Here is a 19,479-nt window from a genome sequence, read left to right as displayed (position 1 = left end):
TGCCCATCTTCAGAACATCCTAGAAATCTACTTATATATTCCAAATCAATGATCTCGTTTCCCTCTTCACTTTCCAATAACGTGCAATATTACCAACTACAAATTTAATTGCTGATTCCCAAGAGAAAAGCCTTGCATGCCAGGCATGTTTAAGGCTCCTTTTCTAAAGTGAATATAGTTGTCAAATTTTATACTGACCAAGATGAGCTACCCCTTCCTGCCTCCCTTTAGGGAAACAATCTGTTCACATTATCTTTGCAGGCAGAGGCACATCACACCTGAAGGGAATCTGGTCATCAATTTAAAGGAGGATATTTCTTGTGGGATCATTATTAACACATCCTTTTGGATTCAGTATCTGCTTTGGATAAAGATAAATTGGATTGAGTATCTGCCTAAGTCAGAGCCATGCAGGCTTGAACCCTGGAGATGTTCTTTCTGGGTATGTCAGATGTGCTTATCTAACAGATTCAGCATTGCTTAAAACTGTTGCAGAAGACAGTCCTATGATGCTTTCTTCTCTAACACTACTACAGTTAAGTTTCTGGTCTGTTGGAAATTCAGAGTGGTAATTATTTCAAAATTATTCGTTACTATAGACAGGTATTTAGCTAAATTTCTGTGATGAAGAGCAACAGGTATTTTTTGGTAGATAAGATTCCCAGGAGGAACACTTAAGTATCTTTCATGACTTACATGGAAAAGAAAATTGACACCTTGCAGGGTAAAAACAGTGAACTAGTCTAAACCTATTTATTTGATACTGTAGAAAATACAAATACTGACCTAAAATTTAGAAGAGCAGTTGAAAGTATTAAAACAAAGGCCAACACAGCCAACAACAGGTCTCCAACTGCTTTTGTCATTATGATTAAACAGAAATTGAGAAAGTTTAGATTCCTTTCATCTTGGAGAATGGAGAAGGGGCACAAAGAGTCCAAAGAGGTTTAAAGAACCTGGTCTTGAGAATGAACATACCAGTGATGATGTGTGTGGCCATTCAACACTTAAGAGTTGAAAACTTGCTTTAGTTATTACATATGTAATAAAGTCCCCCAAGTAAAGATCCTGTATTCTATATAAAGAAAACTGATGGGACATAGGGAGTTCTGCAGAGTTTAAATATATGATACTTTATCACGCTAACTGGCACTTCCCTCATTTGCTATTGTGTCAGGAGTACAGAGGCAAGCCAAGACACCTCTGGACCACCAAGTGCAGGTACACTGAGAAAGAAGAAACCTCCCCTACCTGGCCAATCCCTCCTCGTAGAGATAGATGACAAGCGGATCGTAGGATGTAACCAGAACATAGAGGCGCACATCGAATTTGAAATCTGAAATACAGTTGTCAAGGGTCAGTAACTGCAAATATTTCTCAGGCATCATATCCAGTTGAGGAATTTCAACAGACCCTGAGAGCAATAAACCATTATCTGCTGCTGACATAGGTGCCTGAAGGTTTCCCAGTTTAAAAACTTCCGGATTTTAAGGAATTCTCTAGTTATATTTTTCCAGTACTAGAGGAAGATAGAACACTCAATTATTCAACTAAACTCCTGCAAAGGTTGCAGAGATCCTCGGGTGTGGGATTGGGGGAAAAGAGAAAAGCAATTCCTAAGCACACTCACCATCTATGAGCAGGGGGTTGCTGATGTAACGAGAAACCAGGATGTTGTCTTCCAGGACAATCTGGTTTGGCTACAGAAGAACAGAGAATGCAAGAGTGAGAAAAGAGGAGGCTTAAGGAATAAGAAGATGACTAGATCAAACCCACCATTTTTTTACGGCCTTCCCCTCCTAAAGCCACTCTGTACCAATAACTATGTCTGGGGAGGGAGGAAACAAAAACAAAATGAAAAAAACAACACTGTCAGTCACAACATACTTAGGGTAATTAAATGCTAACCAGAAGCCTGGCAACGATTACATTGCCAAAAAAACTGCCCACTGAACCTTCCAGTTAAGTGCTCTTTCGAGTAGAATACAGATTTAGCAGCCACATGGCAATGATGTAAAATAGGTAGGAAAAAAAACACATTTAAGAAGTGACTGTCATTCCGTTTGCTTCTCAAGTGTTTAACCAAACACATGGAGGAGGGGTTTAAAAGACACTGGAAGGAGTATGTAACTACAGTTGGTGAGGAAGTCGCAAGTGAAGAAAATGACTCCTCAATTTGTGATCTTTATAGCTAGATCCTGGGCTGGTATCCAACCTCTTTGCCTACATGAGTAAATACCTTCTACTGAGGTTCACAGCAGGGGCTACTGTACTAGGAAGACACTACCCTTGTAGCTCAGAACAGAAAGCTCTATCTATGACAAATATACATCGCAAAGTCATGGGATCTGTTGAAAAAGCTTTTACTTTTTGCTGCATGCAAGCCTCTCTCTTATAACCAGTTTTAACTACTCATACAGTTTCTTGCAAAACATTTTCTTGCCTTCAGTTTGCAAAAGAGCCAAGAGAACCCCATTATCCTGCCTTTATTCAATTTTGCATGTATTCAGCATATCACCAGCATCATGAGCAGGAAGCCTAGGCATAGAGTGTACATATACAACGTGAGGGAACAAGCTCAACTTCCCTCAGCACATTCACAAAAGTGACAGCCTGTTTTATTATGGATCAGAGAAATTCAAAGGGTTTTTGTTTTGTTGGTGGTTTTTTTGTGATGAGATTCTAGAAGACACTCACTTAATGGCACCACACTGAAGGAAACTGAAGTCTTTCGGCCAAACTAGCTGAAGTGTTTCTGGAACAGATATACTCAAAGGGAGATTGGTCCCAGAAGGGTCTTTTCCCCAGTTCATGGCCAACTGCCATATAAGCCTGAGCTCGTTCCTCTCTTTCAAGCAAAGAAAAAGCTGAGTGCAGCTATGGAAATACTTACCTCATACACTTGGCGAATTGCTCCCTTATTTTATGGGAAATGATCCAAGCAGAGAACAGATGAGGCAGCATGACCCTTTCAGTGCAGGGGAGGCTAAAGGGGTTTGAGTAAGTGAAAACAAAATGACTCACCAGTCAGTTTTGCTGCTGAGAATATTTATTGGAATCCCCTCATGTGTTTGGCACCTGCCCAGATGTATTTGTTACCTGTGACAACCTAACTCCCTGCAAAGCCCAAAAAGGGCAAAAGACACTATAACCAGCACAACTGAATTCACAGAACCATCCCCATTACACCTCAGTAAGGACACACTGGTATTTAGATAACACAGCTTGATATACATTGATACACATGCTGCTGTATCACATAAGGTTTCCTTTTAACTGTTCTTTTCCAGTGGGAAGAGGGAGACAAGGGGACTGTTTGAGGACTGTTTAGGTCACACAGGGAAACAATTAAGGAGAGTTCTGGGAACCTTCCCAAGGCCAGCCTACCGTCAGCCACAAGGAGAGCATGAAGCAGCACTGCTTCCCAATGTGTCTCAGGGAGTACGAACTTGCTCCTAATAAGCGAAGACTTGAAAGCAGGTTGCAAGGTAAGCACAGCATACAAAGAAACAGACTGCTTTTGGTTACGCAGCATAGGCCCAGGCAGGTTTTGCCAGCTGCTCAGGACTGTTGAACTGCTCAGCAATGTATGGCTGAAATCCGGAGCAGGGCCAGTGTCTGGTTAAGATGTTTCCATGACCCTTGCCTGGAAGCTGGCATAATTTTGCAGACAGTGTTACTAAAGAGCAGTCCTTTTGCTGAACACTTACATTGTTTATCAGGTAGACACCTCGACCCCTGGAAGAGGCCACAGGCTTCACTATCCATGGGCCTCTGTCCTTAGAATAGGTATCTGGTTAAAAGAAAACAGCACAAGTCTGAAACACGTCTTCCATTTTGCTTATTTACAGAGGACCAAGAATCAGGAATGATGTCTACAATAAAAGCTTTAGAAAACTCTATGAGATCAAAGTCTACTTTTTCAATGTCCTATTTTACCCATTGGGACTCACTGCAACTATTATGGCCCCTCCCTGAAGCCCCTCCTGCTGCTCCAATAGATTCATTTCTCTGCCCTATGCCTCCCTTTGGCACTTCTCTCTTCAGTACTTCCAGATATTAGTCCATGATACTGTGAAGTTGATCATCAACAACACTGCACAAAAAAAAGCTCAGTTCTGGAGCCTTAAGTCCACATCAGCTTCCTGAGGACTTAGGCAGGCATGGAGTAAACAGCAGAGTAGAAATTATATAAAAAAATCATGTGGGCCTTTTCCACCATCTTTCCAGCTTCCTCTAATTTTGTTGCCTTAACCACTGGCATGATCAAGAGGTTGGAATATTAAAAGTAATTCCCTTCACCCCACACAGTTATTTTGCTTTAGGTCTGGGCATCATCAGCCATTCACTTACTGCAGAAGTCCTGGTACTCTGTTGGGAGGATAAAGGTCTGAGGTAAGATATGGAATGTCTTGAATCCATGGGCCAGCTGCATACGACTGACATTCTTGTATAGTCTGTCCTTTCGTGTCAGTTCATACGACCTGAAGTCCCAAAACAAGAGACTATCTATTTTTTCCCCACATAAAAAACCCCACATTACAGCAACCCTTCATCCTAGTTACTAAAGCATCTGTAGATGTCAGATGTCTAAACCTGCAACTACTCTTCAGTTTTACTGTCCCTGTCCTACAGCTGTATTAATATCCATCCTCATTTGTAGCACCTCTTGCAATTCCCAAGACAGACTGAAGCACAGCCAACTGTTATAATAGTGTTTGTAAACTTTAGCAGGTAACATATAACTAACTCTGTAACTAAGAACCCAAAGACCCAAATACTTTACTTATACCACCAAATAAAGAAAAAATTAAAAAATCCAGTATTTGGACTATAGACAAGTGCTTCAACTCACATACTATCTCCTCAAAACCCTGAAGACCATTTAGAATGAAGACAGCATGTGGTGCAGGCCCAGTGCATTGGGACTTTACAGTATTATGTATACTCTATCTTTTTTAGAGCTATCTATGTTCAGATTTTTGCAAACCATCACAAAGATATTCAGTTGAACGTGATATCAAGGCCTTACCTAGGAAAATGATTGACTTTCTGAATATCTGTAAGGGAACGCAGCAAGTAGGGCTTCAAGTGTGATCCTGTCCACATGAGATTATAATCACTGCTATTAGGGTGCACCTAAAAAGCAACATAAAAACACCACACACATAAAAACATAGAACGAATGAAAAGCACCACTTTTCCTACAGACTCTGACCTTATGTCTATGAGACCAAAGCAATTCTAGTTTAAGACAATCTCCTCTACTATATCCTCTAATATTAGGGCAACTCTAGCCAGACTCCTAGCCTAAGCTACTGTACAGTGGTGCTGGGAAATAACCATGTCATATTTTTCTAAACAAACTTGGGGTTTTGTTCTTTTTATAGACTGTTTAAACTCAATTTGTAAAGAATTCCAGATTTCTTCAGGAAACTTGTGAGACCAATTCCTTAACTTGGTGTTATTCAGAAGAAAATCGACCCCACATCTCAAACTGTCATTAGCTGCATATAGGACATTCTTTAGAGCAAGACAGGTGCTAGAAGAGAAACATGAAACACTACATCAATGCTTCAGTGAGCTTGCAAAGGCTGAGAGATTAAATCCTTCAAATCTTCCCAAGGGTGTGAGATGACACTTTAAAAGCAAGAAGAAGAAGAAGGGAAAAACAAAACAGAACAACTTATGATGCAACTTCAGCATCCTTTTTTCCCTAATTTTGCAGACTTAAGGCTAAAGGGTGTTCCTTTGAGAGAGCAAAATCACGACATATTTCCTGTCTGACTGGCAGAGCACGTAAAAAGAACCTCAAGTGGGTCCACATCAACTTCCTGGTTCTAACCCTGCAGAGTAAAACAAACAAACCAACCAACCACAAAACAAAACACACAAAAAATCAAAAACATAATAATCATCATCACCACCACCTCCCAGCCCAGCACATAACCAGATGTGAAACTCATTGCACTCACCTCATGGAATCCATGGGCAGCGAGAATGCTTCGAACCAGACGGCTGTCCGTTCGCACAATCTTATAGGACAAGTGGTAGCGCTCTGGTAAGAGGGCAAGAGACATGATATTAGAGTCTGCACCTAGAAGAATAAATCAGAGCTACCCATGCTACCAAAGGAGTGAGAAGAGCACCATAGGACTCAGCAGAGTACAGCTGCACTTAATCCACAGTGGAGCATCCACGCAGTGGCAGCACATAACAGACAAAGGGCGACAGGAAACGCCTGTCCATCTCTTGGGGCATTAACTCCAATGATGGCACTGAACTGATTTACATCAATCCTTAGGTACAATATTGCCGTATCACTGAACCCTATCATATCAAAATAAAACACAGGACATCCTAAAAAAAAAAAATCTGGGCATTTGTTAAGTAGCTCTTTATATAGACTGCTTTATAACACTCCACACATGATCTCAGCTCTTTCTTCTCTATTCAAGATTGGTATTCCTAGCTAAAAGCAATCATGCCATATGCCCCTCATTGACACGGCTAGCTTATATGATACTTTTTAGATCTTGAAAACCCAAAATAAAACACAGAATTTTTGTCCGTATCTCATTCACCTGTACTGATCTTCCAATAAATAACTGCAAAAAATAGTAGGAGATAAAGTAAACAGAACAAGGAAAGAAAAAGAGAAAACCACCATCCAAGTAGAAAGTCAAAAACAAAAGCACTAAGCAGCCTTAGAGGTACAAGATAAACAGAAAGCAAGTAGCAAGACTAGAGGCCAGTTGTCATACAAAAGGATGTGGCAATCCGTAAAAGAGTTCAAAGAAAGTAGAGGCAGAAATTACAAAGCTAGAATACAGAATCACTTGGAAAAGGCACTTTACAAACTGGTTCAAACTGAGAATAGAAAGACGAAGATTAGATTAAACCTCAGGAACTATGTTCTACCAATAAAAATAAGTCTAAAGAAAAGAGTAAGAAGTATCCTAATCTGCAACTGGACAAAGCTCAAGGAAATTTAACAAGTTGCACTATTCAGCAGTAGACTTGTTAAACCACAAAGAGCCTCTGCCTCCTGAGAAAAAGCAGAAGAGACACCACACTCCAGTTAGAATACAAGTTACAATTACCATCAGCTTCTGTCACCATTCGAGTATGTTTTTAACTCACATGAAAAGGATCAGGAGTTTCCACACACAAATCACCTTCTCTACCCCTTACCCCAATGAGCCAGAGGCATTTCTGCTTTGATAGGATATTAAAAATGAGGACACCAATTACCTAAGAAAGGAAGAAGCCAGAGAAGAAAGAAGTGTCAGCATCTTCACAAAAAGAAGCTGAGTAGATTTTAACTTTTCTCCAACTCAGCACATCCAGAAGGAGCTACCAGCTGTACACACCCGCAAGTGCTAACTCTCGCAATCCAGAGTGACTGTTTATAACAACTTAGCCTCTTATTTAAAGGCTCTCCCTTATTTGACACTAGACAGGTTTGGTCTCACGACTCAAGTGCTGCCAGAGCAGCAATCATTTTGCTTATGGCCTCACTCACAGTTGTGAGGCTGTAGATGCAGAGATTTGTTCTTTCCACTGTGGGGCTGGCTGCTTTATTTCCCAGTGAAACCCTCACAAAACTCACTGCAATGACTGATTTTAAGTTCTTAGCTACAGAGTAGTGAATTTATATTCTGGGCATAAATTCTAGCATAGCCTCCAAGTTTGATTTGCAAGCAGACAGTTCCAACTCAAAATACGTCCAATGGAGGGACAAATATAGACACTTGTCACAACCCAATGACATTACAGACATTCACCAACTGACCGAGTGTTTCTGAACATCTCAGTACTCAGAGACAAGAGAGGATTGTAATTTCCTCCCCACCACGTCCTCTTGCCCACCAGAAAGAGAAGGGAACATCCAGGTAAGAGACTTCCACCTCATGCATTCAGACCAAAAGCTGGCACATAGTTGCACCCACCTCCAATTAGCCGGAGATAACTGTCGTTGGTCAGAATGGCTTCAGCATGAAACACCAAGACCGGGATCCGCCTGCAGCCGCCACCCGTCCACTTGATACATGGATGATCCCTGAAATGGCAAGACAGTATAAGCAATTGCTGAGCCTCATACATACAGCAGTTACAACGAGAACATGGCAGTTCTCCATACTTGCCCATGCTTCCCCACCTAGCCTGCGGGCCTGTGGGAAAATAACGGAAGATTGGCAAGGAGGATTGTCAATACACTCAAGTGTCTTGCAGCTGGGTTGTAGAAAAATACATACATCAGTCTAATTGTTGTCTACCCTTGTGCGTTTGACAGGTACAACACCGGTGTTCAGGTAACACAGGCCTGTGATAGACTGAGAGGCACTCTAAACAAACATGCTTGAGATTCCTGCCCTGCTTTGGGCAAGATCAAAGCACAGCAGTAAACTACACCTGCACAAATCCCTAAAAAAATGGCACAAACAGCAGGTTCGGTGATCCTCTAGCAAGGACTGAGCTCCATGGTGCCTGCATCCCCACCTGCATGTTTCTGCCCAGGGGCTGCTTCAGGGATCCCCTGGTTGACAATGTAGCAAGAATAAATTTACTCTTTGCATTTCAGCCGTGGTTTTGTGGTTGTTCCTGTGCCCTGCCTGTGCTGACTCACACACACTAGGCAGCCTTGGTACACAGCTATAAAGGGAATCTTCCAGATCATCCTCTTTTTGGGTTGGTCTTGCCAGTGTAAGTCAGTATAATTTGTATTTATTTTACTGAGTGTAACTTGGGACAAACCCCATGAATTTTCGCAGCTACAGTTCTCTGGATTTATAGCCTGAAAACAGGATCTATAATTCAGGATAAACCATAATTGCTGGTATCCACACAACCAGACCTTAGAATGCAGGTTCTAGTCTCCAATTTAAGAGCTGCAAGTAAGTGCATGCCGCCTGGTTGTAATCCTGGACTCTGAAGTGCACAAAAAGGCACTCATGCAGAGTTTGAGACCAGAACAGGCTTGGCAGAACACAACAGATAAATATGTGCATTTGTTCTTTTTAATTTCTGCCAGATGAAGTAGAATGCAAGCCCAGAATTCAACAACGATGCCCCCAGCCAGCCACTCAAGATACAGGTTCTGAGATACGGTGATCAGTTCTGTCCAAAACAACAAGGCTACATTGGGAACTATCATCTCCTCAGAGGAATTAAGAACACACACACAAAAAAAATTAAGATCTACTATATAAAATCCTAAGATCACAGAAAGAAAACCTCCCTAAGCAAATAAAACTCAGACTGCTTATGACTCGCTATGCAAGGAAATGGAACCATTAAAAAGTTAACAGAAAACAGGACTGAGGGGTTGGAGAGACACATCTCTACACAGACAAGAAGAAATATAAAGACAGGCAGAGATGCACAGAAGCATTTGTCTATAGAATATGCAAGAACATTGTCTACCAAAGGTTTGGAGAAACTACAGAAGACAAAACACTTCCTACACTTAGAACACAGGAACAGAGATAATAGGGCAAGTTAACCAAGTTATTACCATTATCACCCAGACAAATTAACTTCACAGCACTCACATCTGCTTCCACCACCTCTAAAGAGAAAAAAAATTTTTTAAAAAATCAGCTACTGGGGTGTAATTAGCTGGAAGGGACCCAAGAAGCTTCCAGAATTTACGCTATAGGCTAGAGCCTTATGTAAGTGGGAAATGAGCTGAGGCAACAGAAGGGGAGTTTATGTTAAGCCTGTCCTGAGGATTTGCAGTAAGGCTCAATTCTCCAGGTTACAGTTACTCATTCCTAGCATGACCCTTGGTCACTTGATGCAGACACACTGTTACAATTACATTCCAGGTGAAGGCAGTTCTGGACCTTTCCACCCAGGAGTGTCTGACAAGTCTGAGCCAACTACTTGGTATGAAGGAACATTCCTCTAAATGCCTTAAGTCTCTGCAGTTTGCAACTGGGCACTCAGTCACAACATGCACCCAAAAGAAAACAAACAGAATATATTAAAGTAGGTCCAGCTGAAACGGAAAAGGGATTCCACTGTGGGAAAGAACAAGGGAGCGACTCCTTCACAAGCAAGGATAAAAAGTTACTAAACAAAGATGGAACAAACATACACTAGCAAGTAATAAGAACTCTAGTAGTTGAGTTCTCACAAGACAGCTTTTTAAAAAGGACATAAAACACTGCGTATCAGTCTATTGCACGGTAGATTTCCATTCTCAGCAGCAAAGTAAAAACTAAAAACACTAAACAAAAGAAAGGACATATATTTCCTTCATTTTCTTAAACATCATCAAGAAAGTTCCCAGTTTAGGAACATGACAGAAAGACATCAGTGAAACTACAGACTTTAGAGTAGCCAAGGAAGAGCTGCACCTCCAACCCTGATGAATATAGTGGTCTTTCAGGCTAGAAATGTAGATAGGCTGCCCTCAGGCTTAAGGCCCAAACCATCTCCCACTTTAGAGGTAGGAGGAGTGTAAGAAATGCAACTGTCTTTTCAAATTAGTACAAATCCTGCAGAAAGCACAGGGAGATAAACAGTCAAGAGGTTTTTTTCCTACTTACTCCAGCCCATCTACAACATCTTCCTCCTCCTCCGAGGATGAGCCAGTTTTCTCCAGATCTCGAGCCATCCCAACTGGCATTTCCTCTGGGAGTTTTCATACAGTTCAGTCTCAGTAGCCTCCAAGACTCCTTCCTGCGGATTCAAGGGATCTTGCAAGAGAAGTTACCTGCAGTAAGGATTAAAAGCATGAATGACAGCTGAGCAGGACAGCAAGAGAAATGAGATAACTCTCACCTCCTACCAATACATACTTCTCAAAGAAGTATCAACAAGCTCGTTACAGGCTGTAAATCACCTCCTAGCCAGAGGAGTGTGGGAAGAAGCACCACCTTCCAGCACATTATTCCCCACCTGCCCGCGAGAGTCATTCAGCCGCTGAAGCGCGGCCCTGCCCTGCCCTGCCTCCGGCCGCAGAACCGCAGCGGGCTGGCCAGGCCCGGCCCGGCGGGAAACGCCTGTTTCTCCCCGGCGCCAAGACTCCCCCGCCGCCCGGGGTCAGCTAGACCCCGTAACGCTTCCACCGGCCCAGGAACAGCCCTCCGGCCCGGCCGGGCGGCTGGAGGCCAGCCTACCCCGCGGCGGCCTGCGGCGACTCCAAAACAAGCAAGAGCGGCGGGGAACGCCCGAGGGGCCACGACTCCCGCCCCGGAGCCGCCGGCCAACCGCCCCCCACCCTGAAACAACAGCTCCCTCAGCCCTCTGCTCCCCATACCTGATCCCGCATCGCCCGGCCGACGGGGCGGGCGGGACACAGCGGCCCAGCAGCCCCGGCCCCTCCCGCCGCTTCCCCGTTACTACAACAACCGATGGGAGATGGTCCCACCCCGTCTCCATTGCGCAGGCGCCACAGTCCGGCCGCGCGCCCAGCCCTTTCCCCGCCGCCGCCGCCGCCGCTTCCACCGCCTCCCTCATGGTAGGCGCGGCCAAGGAGGGGCGGGACCCCCCCCCGGGTGGTGAGAGATTCGATTGGCGGTGGAGACCCTCACGTCAGTGTGGTGCGTGATGGAGTGGCGCGCCCGCGGCCAATCGGAGTGCTAGGTGGCGGCGGGCGCGGGAGGGGTCCCGGCGAGACCGTGCGGCAGGTAACGGGCGGCGCCGGGCGGTGATCGCGGCCCGGTCCGGTCCTTGCGGGCAGGTTTCGCGCCGGCCGGGAGGATGAGCCGGTTCCTGAACGTGCTGCGCAGCTGGTTGGTGATGGTGTCGGTCATCGCCGCCGGGAACACCCTGCAGAGCTTCCGCGACCACGGCTTCCTCTCGGAGAAGCTGTACACCGCCAGCCCCAGCCTCGGTAAGGGCCGCGCCGGCCGCCCCGAGGCCTGGAGGTTGTGTTCCCGCCGTGAGCCTTGGGCCCTGCTCGGGGTCCCGCCTCAGCGGCCGCTCTCGGGCGTGCGCCTGCCCGGTGGGCACAGGAGCGGGGGGGTGGCAGGCGGGGCTGTGCGGGGTCTCCATGTACTTGCCCCCTTCTTTGTGCAGTGAACGGGCTCCAGGCTCGGACCTTTGGCGTCTGGACCCTGCTGTCATCAGTGATCCGCTGTCTCTGCGCCATCGACATCCGCAACAGGACGTATGTAAAGGAGTACTGGGGGGAATCAAAACCTGTTCCTGAACTTTCTACAGGGTCGAAAGCATTCCCCCGAAAAAGCTTAAATAGCAGTGCAGGATTCATGTGTTAACTGTTGCTCCATTCTGCCTCTGTGGGGAGAGCCTGTGCATCCAAGTTCAGTCTCTTAGCTCAGGCAGAAATTGGTAGATCTAAGAATTTCTTATGTCACAAGTTGCTGAGCTCCAGCTTGGAAAGCATTTTCTGATGGCATTGCAGCTGTGCTGACAGTAAGCAACAGCTAACGCTGTGGTCTGACTGATGCTCAGTATTCCCTTCCTGTGACAGTGCATCTAAAGACTGTGGCAGGTTGAGAAGCCCCTTGCAGTGGTCTTAATCTGCTGCCTTCTTCCATACACACTTACCTGGGGCTGAGGAGAAGGCCTGAGGTGCAGCCTGACATGGTGGTGGTAGGCAGGCCATTTCTTCCTGGGGTAACAAGTATTTCTGAGAGGGATTTCCAAGCAGGCTGACTGTGGGTCAGTGCTAGACAAAACCTGTGTTGGAGGTTACTAGAACTCACTTTTTTGCCACCGCCTTACCCAGCCCTGCAGCAGAAGTCACTGTTCACTTGGCAGCACGTCCTTGGATTGCCTAGGCTTGTCTGTGGTAGGGAGGTGCAGGGACTCAATTACCTGTTTTCAGGGGGTGACCAATTACCGTGAAGCCAGTCGTTTCTCAGCTGTTCCCTTTCCACAACTGTGGCCCCTAGAGGGTAGCAGAGCACAGGTGGAAAGATGTGTTGGGTGATGCAGCCTGGAGTCAGCCAAGTCCTGTTGCCCTAGTTCTCGGCTCATCCAGTTCTCTCTTCTTTTTGTGTGCGCATATGCTTCTCACTTCACCGGTACCCTACCCTTGCTCTCCCTACCTTCAGGCTAGATAATGCCTGTGACATTCAATGCACCACTGAACACTGCCGTGTTCTCTCAGCTGTTGCCCCGGGAGCTTTAGCACCTCGCTAGGCAAGGAACCAAGCCGTCCCCATCCCCCCCGCACCCCGTGCTGCCACAGTAAGGACAGACAGGACAGCATGCAGATTTGCCTCTTTTCCATTCAGCCATGCTCATGCCCATACTATAGGTTATATGATAACCTGTTTCTTTCTGCTCTCCAACAGCCTCTATTACATCACACTCTTCACCTTCTTTTTGGCACTTGTTCACTTCCTCTCCGAGGTCTTCATTTACCACACTGCAGCCTTGACAATTGGAGTTATGGCACCCCTCATGGTAGCAAGTAAGTAGAGCTCTGCATCCTCCCCCTACAAGCTCTCCTTGTTGCTATGACCCCTCCAAGAAAAACTGCATGGGGCTATGAGCTAAGGGCAGGGAGGGCATGGTGGGAGGAAATGCCTTGTCTCCCATCCAGCATTTTCTACACAGTTCATCTTGTATCTTCCTCACAGGTTTCTCTATTATGGGGATGTTGATTGGGCTGCAGTACCTGGAGGTAGAAGCACTGTCACAAAACAAGAAGAAAAACTGAAGCTGAAGACCCTGTGTAGATCAGCGTTGTCTCCTGTCTTCACTGCCAAACTTCCACTAAAGCTCAGCTGAACTTCTCCAGGACACCAGTCCTACTGGTGGATCAGTGTTTGACTCTGTCAATCATTCTTCATTACTAAGTGTTTTTTCTTGTCCAGGCAACATTTCAACTGACTGATGTCAAAGACCAAGTCCCAGAGGAGTTCGGGTCAAAGCTCGTGGGGGACAGTTGGTGACTGCCTCCCTGGAGGATAGCAGGCAATGTCTCAGGCATGCCCAGTGCACCAAGGACTTCTCTCCCAGTGTACCTGTGGGGAGGAGGTGTAGAGCTACCCAGGATCCACTGCACACTTCGAACCAGACAGAGAGAACGAACGTGTGCTGCCCCTGGCACTGCTGTGTAACTTGCATGTGTGTGTTCCTAAGGGGCCATTTCTAATAAATGACAGAAAACTGCAGGGTGCTCTGTCTGTCTTTCTGCTACACAGCAGCAGGTAGAGGATGTACAACCTCAAAGCAAACAGTAGTTTCTACTGTATGTTGCAGGATAAATCATCTCTCTTTACAGCAAACTCACCTTTCCCTGACTCCTTCCCACAAAGTTCCATGTCTGACTGCTCACACACACACAAAGAGTTGTTGCAGCTCTTGCTTCTGCAGCATACTGGTGACAGCAAACTGCATGCATCTGTGAGCAAGGACTGAACTACCTTTGCAGTGAGCTATAACTACAGAAGACAGAAAACAGGAACAGGTTTCTCAGACCTAGGTGAAATAATGCCCAAAGCAGATGGACAGTACAGAGAAGGTAGGAAGGAACCAGTGGGATCTCCTAGCTAGGAACACACTGCATGTGCAGAAGAAAGAGCGGAAAGACACAGAAGGGAAGAAAAGAGCACAACAGTAGCGCTGGACAGAAAGATGATTTTTCCATTCTGTAAAACTTTTCACATTATTAAAAGCCAGATGTAGACTGTTTCAACCATTTAATATGAATGTGTCAGGTTTCGCTGTACGTTTCAAATGTTTTTATTTTACATAAAAACTTCTACTGAAAAGCCATTTTAGACCCACATCCTCAATCCCAAATTATCAAAGATAGGACTTGAATTTTTTAATGTGTCAAAAGACATTATAATTACACCTAAAAAATGTTTTGTCAAAAATGGTATCTATTTTTATCCATTCCACATGGCTGTGGTTTTTGTCGCATCCCCCCCTCAAATGATATATGTATAACTGCATGATTTGAGGAGTATAAGGACACTTGATGTCTCCACCAGTGGAGGGATGCTAGAAAGGAAAGAGAAGGGATATAAGGACCTACATCTGTGTTTAGAAAATAAACAGCAGCATACAGAGGGGCAGTGTCTACGAGACACAGATGCTAGTAAGAGGGCTGCTTCTCCTGTTCTCTATAATAAAGTAGGAAGTTTCCACACTGGAGCAAATCTGGATTCCCATCATACTCAAACCCCTCTACTGTGGCTGTGAAGAGCAACACAGCCTTGGCTGTTTATCTCAATATAACACTTCACGAAAGTTTTTATGTAGAGTTGAAACATGCAAAAGGCACTTTATCATTAAGGAGGAAGACACAGTCCTTGGCCCAGGGAGCTTGTTTGACTCACTCCTGTTGCTAGTGTAGTGATAAGCTGGGCTTAGGCTGTAGCTTCAACATAAGCTACAGAACTAGTCCTTGCCTCCAGGCAGAAGGAGGCAGATTGGTATCTCTCAATTACTCCTCATATATAGGAACATCAGGGCAACCTCAGTGAATTCTGAGCAGAGGTTTATCCACAGACTAAGACTGCTTCATCTGGGACAGCCACATAATAAAAAACAGAGCCAGCAGTGGCAGATGCACTGCTCTGCACTTGCTGGTGATGTGCTGAGGCCTCTACCATCACCTGTGCAACACAGAGCATTACAGGCACCAAGGCAGAGCAATCCCTCTTCCTGAGAGCCAGTGTAAGCTCTTCCAGGGCTGCTCACTGAGTAAGCGTGATCCAGCGTGTCTGCATTTCATGTCACAAGTGCAGGGTGCCACCCTCATGTGCTCAGGGCTAGCCTGGAACTACGGTTTTTCTCCACATGTGTGCTTTTTCTTTTCCAAGCATACATGGTGGGATGGGAGGGAAGCAGTGGGTTTTCTTAAAATTTTCTTCCCAAGCAAAGTCTCCAAAACAGCAAGATGCAGAGATTTAACTGAAGAGAGAACACCCTTGTTTTGCTCTTTCACACTCTCGACAAGCAGTTCACTAGGCTCCTGTCCTGAGGCTGCCCCTGCTGCCATGGTGCTCATGTAACAGGAGGACAATGTAGGTAGCAAAGGTGGGAATGAGGGGGGCTGTATCTCCCAGCTCTGCCACACCTCCATTTCACAGCTTTGATTCCTGAAGGACTATGGGATCAGTGCAGGCTTCTGGCATCACTTTCTGCAAGTCAGAGAAAAAACAATACAGTTAGGACACTGGGTGGCCAGAGCCAGGCTTCAGAGAGACCAGCTGGCCAGAGGCTGGTTAATTTGCAGCTCCCTGCTAGTGTGCAGAAATCCCCAAGAACTGCCATCATCAGAGAGTGCACCTGCTTCCCTCCTCCTTCTCCAGATCCTTCTACTGCCCAGACAAGGGGCACTGGGGCAGCAGGGCATAGCAAGGGTCCCACTTCTCTTAAGCTACTTGCTGTAGACAACAGTTAATTCACAGAAACTGTACAGGCCCAGGTATCAGCCCCAGAGCCAGCTCACTGAAGACATCTCACTGTGACACAAGATCAGCCTTGAAGCAGTGAAGCTGCAGGGCCAGTTCCCTGGGCAAGGGAAGGAACTGGGCACTCCTCCTTCATGCCACGGGACAGCACAGTGTCTGTGCAAGCACCAGAGAACCTGCACCCTGTGCACCTTCAGGAGGCTCAGCACAGCAACTAGCTTCTCTCTGTCCTTACTCTGGCATGTCTGAGGGCCTCTTCAACTCCCAGACAGATGGCTGGTTCTGCTCATCCTCAAGTCTTTCCATCCCCACCCCCCATTCAGAGCTGGCATGCTCCATCCCACTTCTTCCCTGGCCCCAGCTCTGACTTACAGGTGGGTTAATTCCAGAGTGGTACAGATACTCATATCTTAATGAGCCGTAAGAAATAAGAGGCAAACATACACAAGGGTTTTTTTCTCCATAAATCCCATAGAAGAATGAGCCTGATTACTTGAACCCTCCTACAATTTCTTCCCTTAAGATGGAGGGAGCTGTGGAGTCATTTACCAGAGGAAAAGCAAGGACAACAGAGACTGTTGCCCAATTACTGGGCTGCACCAAACAAACTTTTGCAATTCCAGTTCAGCCTTCTTGGGTGGAGCTCGATGAGCTTCTCTCCTGAGTCTTTCTAGGGTGTGTTATGATTAGACCCAAGACAACTTCTTCCCCCAGGGGATTTCAGACACCTCTCCAAGTTCTGACACTGCTTACAGTGAGACACCCTGGTTGTCACCAATTCAGAAGGGAGCATGCAGACTTGTAAGGGTAAATGTGGAGTGTCCCACAGCCTGGGTTCCGAGTTAACTCACTCTGGGGCAAGACTGACATCTGAGGCAGGAGTCGAAGTGCATGGGAAAGAGACTCACATCCCCAGTGCAGTTCAAGAGAAGTCCAGGCAGCATGGAAGCAAGAGATATGAAACAGTTTCATTTTGAGTAGCCTCTTATATAAACTGCAGGTGAAAAGGTTTTCTACAGGTCAGCAGCAATATCCCAAAGTGGAGGAGATCAGGAGAGCTTCAAAGAGATGCCTGGAAGCAAAAGCCAGAAAGTGCAAAGAGGGAATTCCTACGAGCAGGAGGGGTAGGGGGATGCATGAAGTCGTGCCAGAGGTAAGAGTAAGGGGAAAGCTGCATTTAGGCTTGGGAAACCCCACCAGAATGCATTATGGAAGCACTCCGGCAACTCTCAACAGGCTCCCCAGGCACCTCTGGGATCTGAACACCACTCACTTGCTGTAGAGCTACAGGAGTTTAGGAGATCAGCCAGCTTCCAGAGCACCCTGCCTTGGGAAGGAAAGGCTGCTCTCGCAGCTGGGAGTCACAGTACTGGAAATGGGCATGCAGACGGCTTTGGGATAGGGGAAGGCTGCTTGACACACATTAAGAACAGAAAAGGAGCAGGGAAGTTTGGGAAGCAGGGTGTGGGGTACATACCATTTGTGCCTACTATGCAAAATTACAGCAGGTTTTTTTTTATTGGCAGTATTTCACTAGAGTAAGCGTGCTACAGCTTGCAAGGGACTCCAGTAAGCTACTGAGGGTGGATGTCTGCCCTAATGCCCTAAGCCAGCCCCTAAATCACACTGGTCTTGGGAGGAAAAAGCAACATGTTTCTGGGTATTCCACTGAGATCCATCCACTAAGTTGCATCCAGGCACACATACAACCAGTGCAAAAAGGTACTTGTCCTGACTTATCCAGGACATGGTTTGAGGACACAGCAAAACTTCATTTCTGTTTTAAACAAATCCCTTGCTGTGGCTGTACAGCACGTCACTGGTCATCCAAAATCATCCACTCATCAGTGCTTATCCCTGCTGGTAGCATAACACTCCAGACGAAAGTTTTTCATTTTATTACAATTCAAAAACCAGGACAAAGTCTGAAACAACTTCACTCCCTACACTCTGCTATCAAGAATAGGTTCACACACCCCACCCCACCCCCCCCCAAAAAAAAAAAATTCAATTTATCTACCACTATGTAAGACCAGCACAAAGTAGTCTCAGGTGCCCTGAACACACATTAATTGAATTTGCAAGTTTTGAAGAGACCTAGCAAAGACCAGTTTGAACAAAAACACAGTCCTGCCATTTTGGAATCCTGCACTCTATATGGTAGCTGCTTTCATAAAATCCACACAAGCTTAAAAGTATTTCCAAAGAAACATTGCCTAAGACTCTTCTTGAACAATTCACTCCTAAGTCAAAACAAACCATGAAAAATCAGCAAAGATGCTTATTTCACAATGCAAAGAAACAGTGCAGGAAGGTTTTCATGGATGCTAGAAACCAGGAGGAGATGAGCACAGGCTGTACACAGCATATACGTGAGTATAACGCGTATGCTGAATCAACTGACACTACTATGAAACCTTAAGGCACCATGTTAGAATGGCTTCAGATGCACAAAGGCAGCCCAGAAGAGACTCGTTATTATCATGTCAAATGGGCATTTGATCCAAGCGTCCTGAGACACAGAAAGCTAACCCTGCTGGTGCTCTGGAAACTGAGGCAGACAGAAGTGGGAGGATTGTTGGAACTTTATTAAGAAAGGACAAGGTGTTCACAATGCCATTAGGCTAATTTAGTTCCCACTACAAGTTCTACTAATTGCAACATCTGTTTAATTACAACCATAAGCAGATGAGGGCACCAATAGAGGACAAACTGCTTGTGAACACAAAGACAGGTCCTGCAGGGAGAAGGGAAAACATCCTGCAGTGCGAACACAGTGACCAAAAGCTCTGACAGGTGACTGCTGAGAGGCTGTGATTCCTGGGCAGAGTCAAGGCTAATAAATGCTGACTCTTGTCACTGAAGCTATGGCTTTATGTATTGCTCTTCTCCCTGCAAAATCAACAGCTCAGCCATATTCTAGGCTTTCCATTTCATTACCAGAAGCCACTACTAGGTGAAAATTGAAGATCTTTCCCTGTGAGAATCAGCATGTGGGTTTCTCCCTTGTGTGTTCCTTAATACACTGGGAAAATCAGGCTGTTCCACAGTCCTATTCTGCACCAAAGCCACTCAACAGCTGAACATCCAGCTAAAGGTTTTGAGTTTTCCATCAGATCATTTCTAT

General features: G+C 45.6%; 3 protein-coding genes across 14 annotated transcripts in view; 1 reads left to right on the top strand and 2 right to left on the bottom strand.

The window, feature by feature from the left end:
* TTLL5 (tubulin tyrosine ligase like 5) overlaps positions 1-11,348 on the bottom strand; it is a 143,154-nt gene extending 131,806 nt beyond the window's left edge. For all 10 annotated transcript variants that reach the window (XR_012628920.1, XM_074868436.1, XM_074868440.1 and 7 more), the window contains exons 1-9: positions 11,270-11,348; positions 10,557-10,723; positions 7,953-8,062; positions 5,976-6,058; positions 5,033-5,139; positions 4,354-4,484; positions 3,711-3,793; positions 1,631-1,700; positions 1,252-1,336 (exon numbers count right to left, since the gene is read on the bottom strand). Coding sequence is in view for 9 of the 10 variants with exons in the window: in XM_074868436.1 (XP_074724537.1) it covers positions 1,252-1,336; positions 1,631-1,700; positions 3,711-3,793; positions 4,354-4,484; positions 5,033-5,139; positions 5,976-6,058; positions 7,953-8,062; positions 10,557-10,636 (749 nt within the window). In the remaining variant the exon portion in view is untranslated. The remainder of the gene's footprint in view (positions 1-1,251; positions 1,337-1,630; positions 1,701-3,710; positions 3,794-4,353; positions 4,485-5,032; positions 5,140-5,975; positions 6,059-7,952; positions 8,063-10,556; positions 10,724-11,269) is intronic.
* Positions 11,349-11,450: 102 nt separating this feature from the next.
* Positions 11,451-14,099, top strand: ERG28 (ergosterol biosynthesis 28 homolog). Of its 2 annotated transcripts, XM_074868434.1 has the most exons (4): positions 11,460-11,845; positions 12,031-12,121; positions 13,275-13,393; positions 13,563-14,099. In XM_074868434.1, the coding sequence occupies exons 1-4, from the start codon at positions 11,713-11,715 to the stop codon at positions 13,640-13,642; spliced, it is 423 nt and encodes a 140-aa protein (XP_074724535.1). In that variant the 5' UTR covers positions 11,460-11,712; the 3' UTR covers positions 13,643-14,099. The 2 variants fall into 2 exon arrangements, with proteins under 2 accessions (XP_074724536.1, XP_074724535.1); XM_074868435.1 differs by lacking the exon at positions 13,275-13,393 and having other exon boundaries at positions 11,451-11,845.
* A 511-nt stretch (positions 14,100-14,610) lies between these two features.
* The window catches only part of FLVCR2 (FLVCR choline and putative heme transporter 2), a 42,839-nt gene continuing 37,970 nt past the window's right edge, over positions 14,611-19,479 (bottom strand). For both annotated transcript variants that reach the window (XM_074868432.1, XM_074868431.1), the window contains one exon: positions 14,611-16,079. In XM_074868432.1, coding sequence (XP_074724533.1) covers positions 16,073-16,079 — 7 coding nt within the window. In that variant the 3' untranslated portion in view covers positions 14,611-16,072. The remainder of the gene's footprint in view (positions 16,080-19,479) is intronic.

This window comes from Strix uralensis, chromosome 4 (genome assembly GCF_047716275.1).
Source record: "Strix uralensis isolate ZFMK-TIS-50842 chromosome 4, bStrUra1, whole genome shotgun sequence".
NCBI lineage: Eukaryota > Metazoa > Chordata > Aves > Strigiformes > Strigidae > Strix > Strix uralensis.
The sequence above is the reverse complement of the archived record's forward strand: the minus strand, read 5'-3'. Positions and strand labels throughout refer to the sequence as shown.

Coding starts and splice junctions, on each gene's coding strand:
- ERG28 (XM_074868434.1), top strand. CDS start 11,713: ATGAGCCGGTTCCTGAACGTGCTGCGCAGCTGGTTGGTGATGGTGTCG. Junction 11,846..12,030: donor CACCGCCAGCCCCAGCCTCG/GTAAGGGCCGCG, acceptor TTCTTTGTGCAG/TGAACGGGCTCCAGGCTCGG. Junction 12,122..13,274: donor ATCGACATCCGCAACAGGAC/GTATGTAAAGGA, acceptor GCTCTCCAACAG/CCTCTATTACATCACACTCT.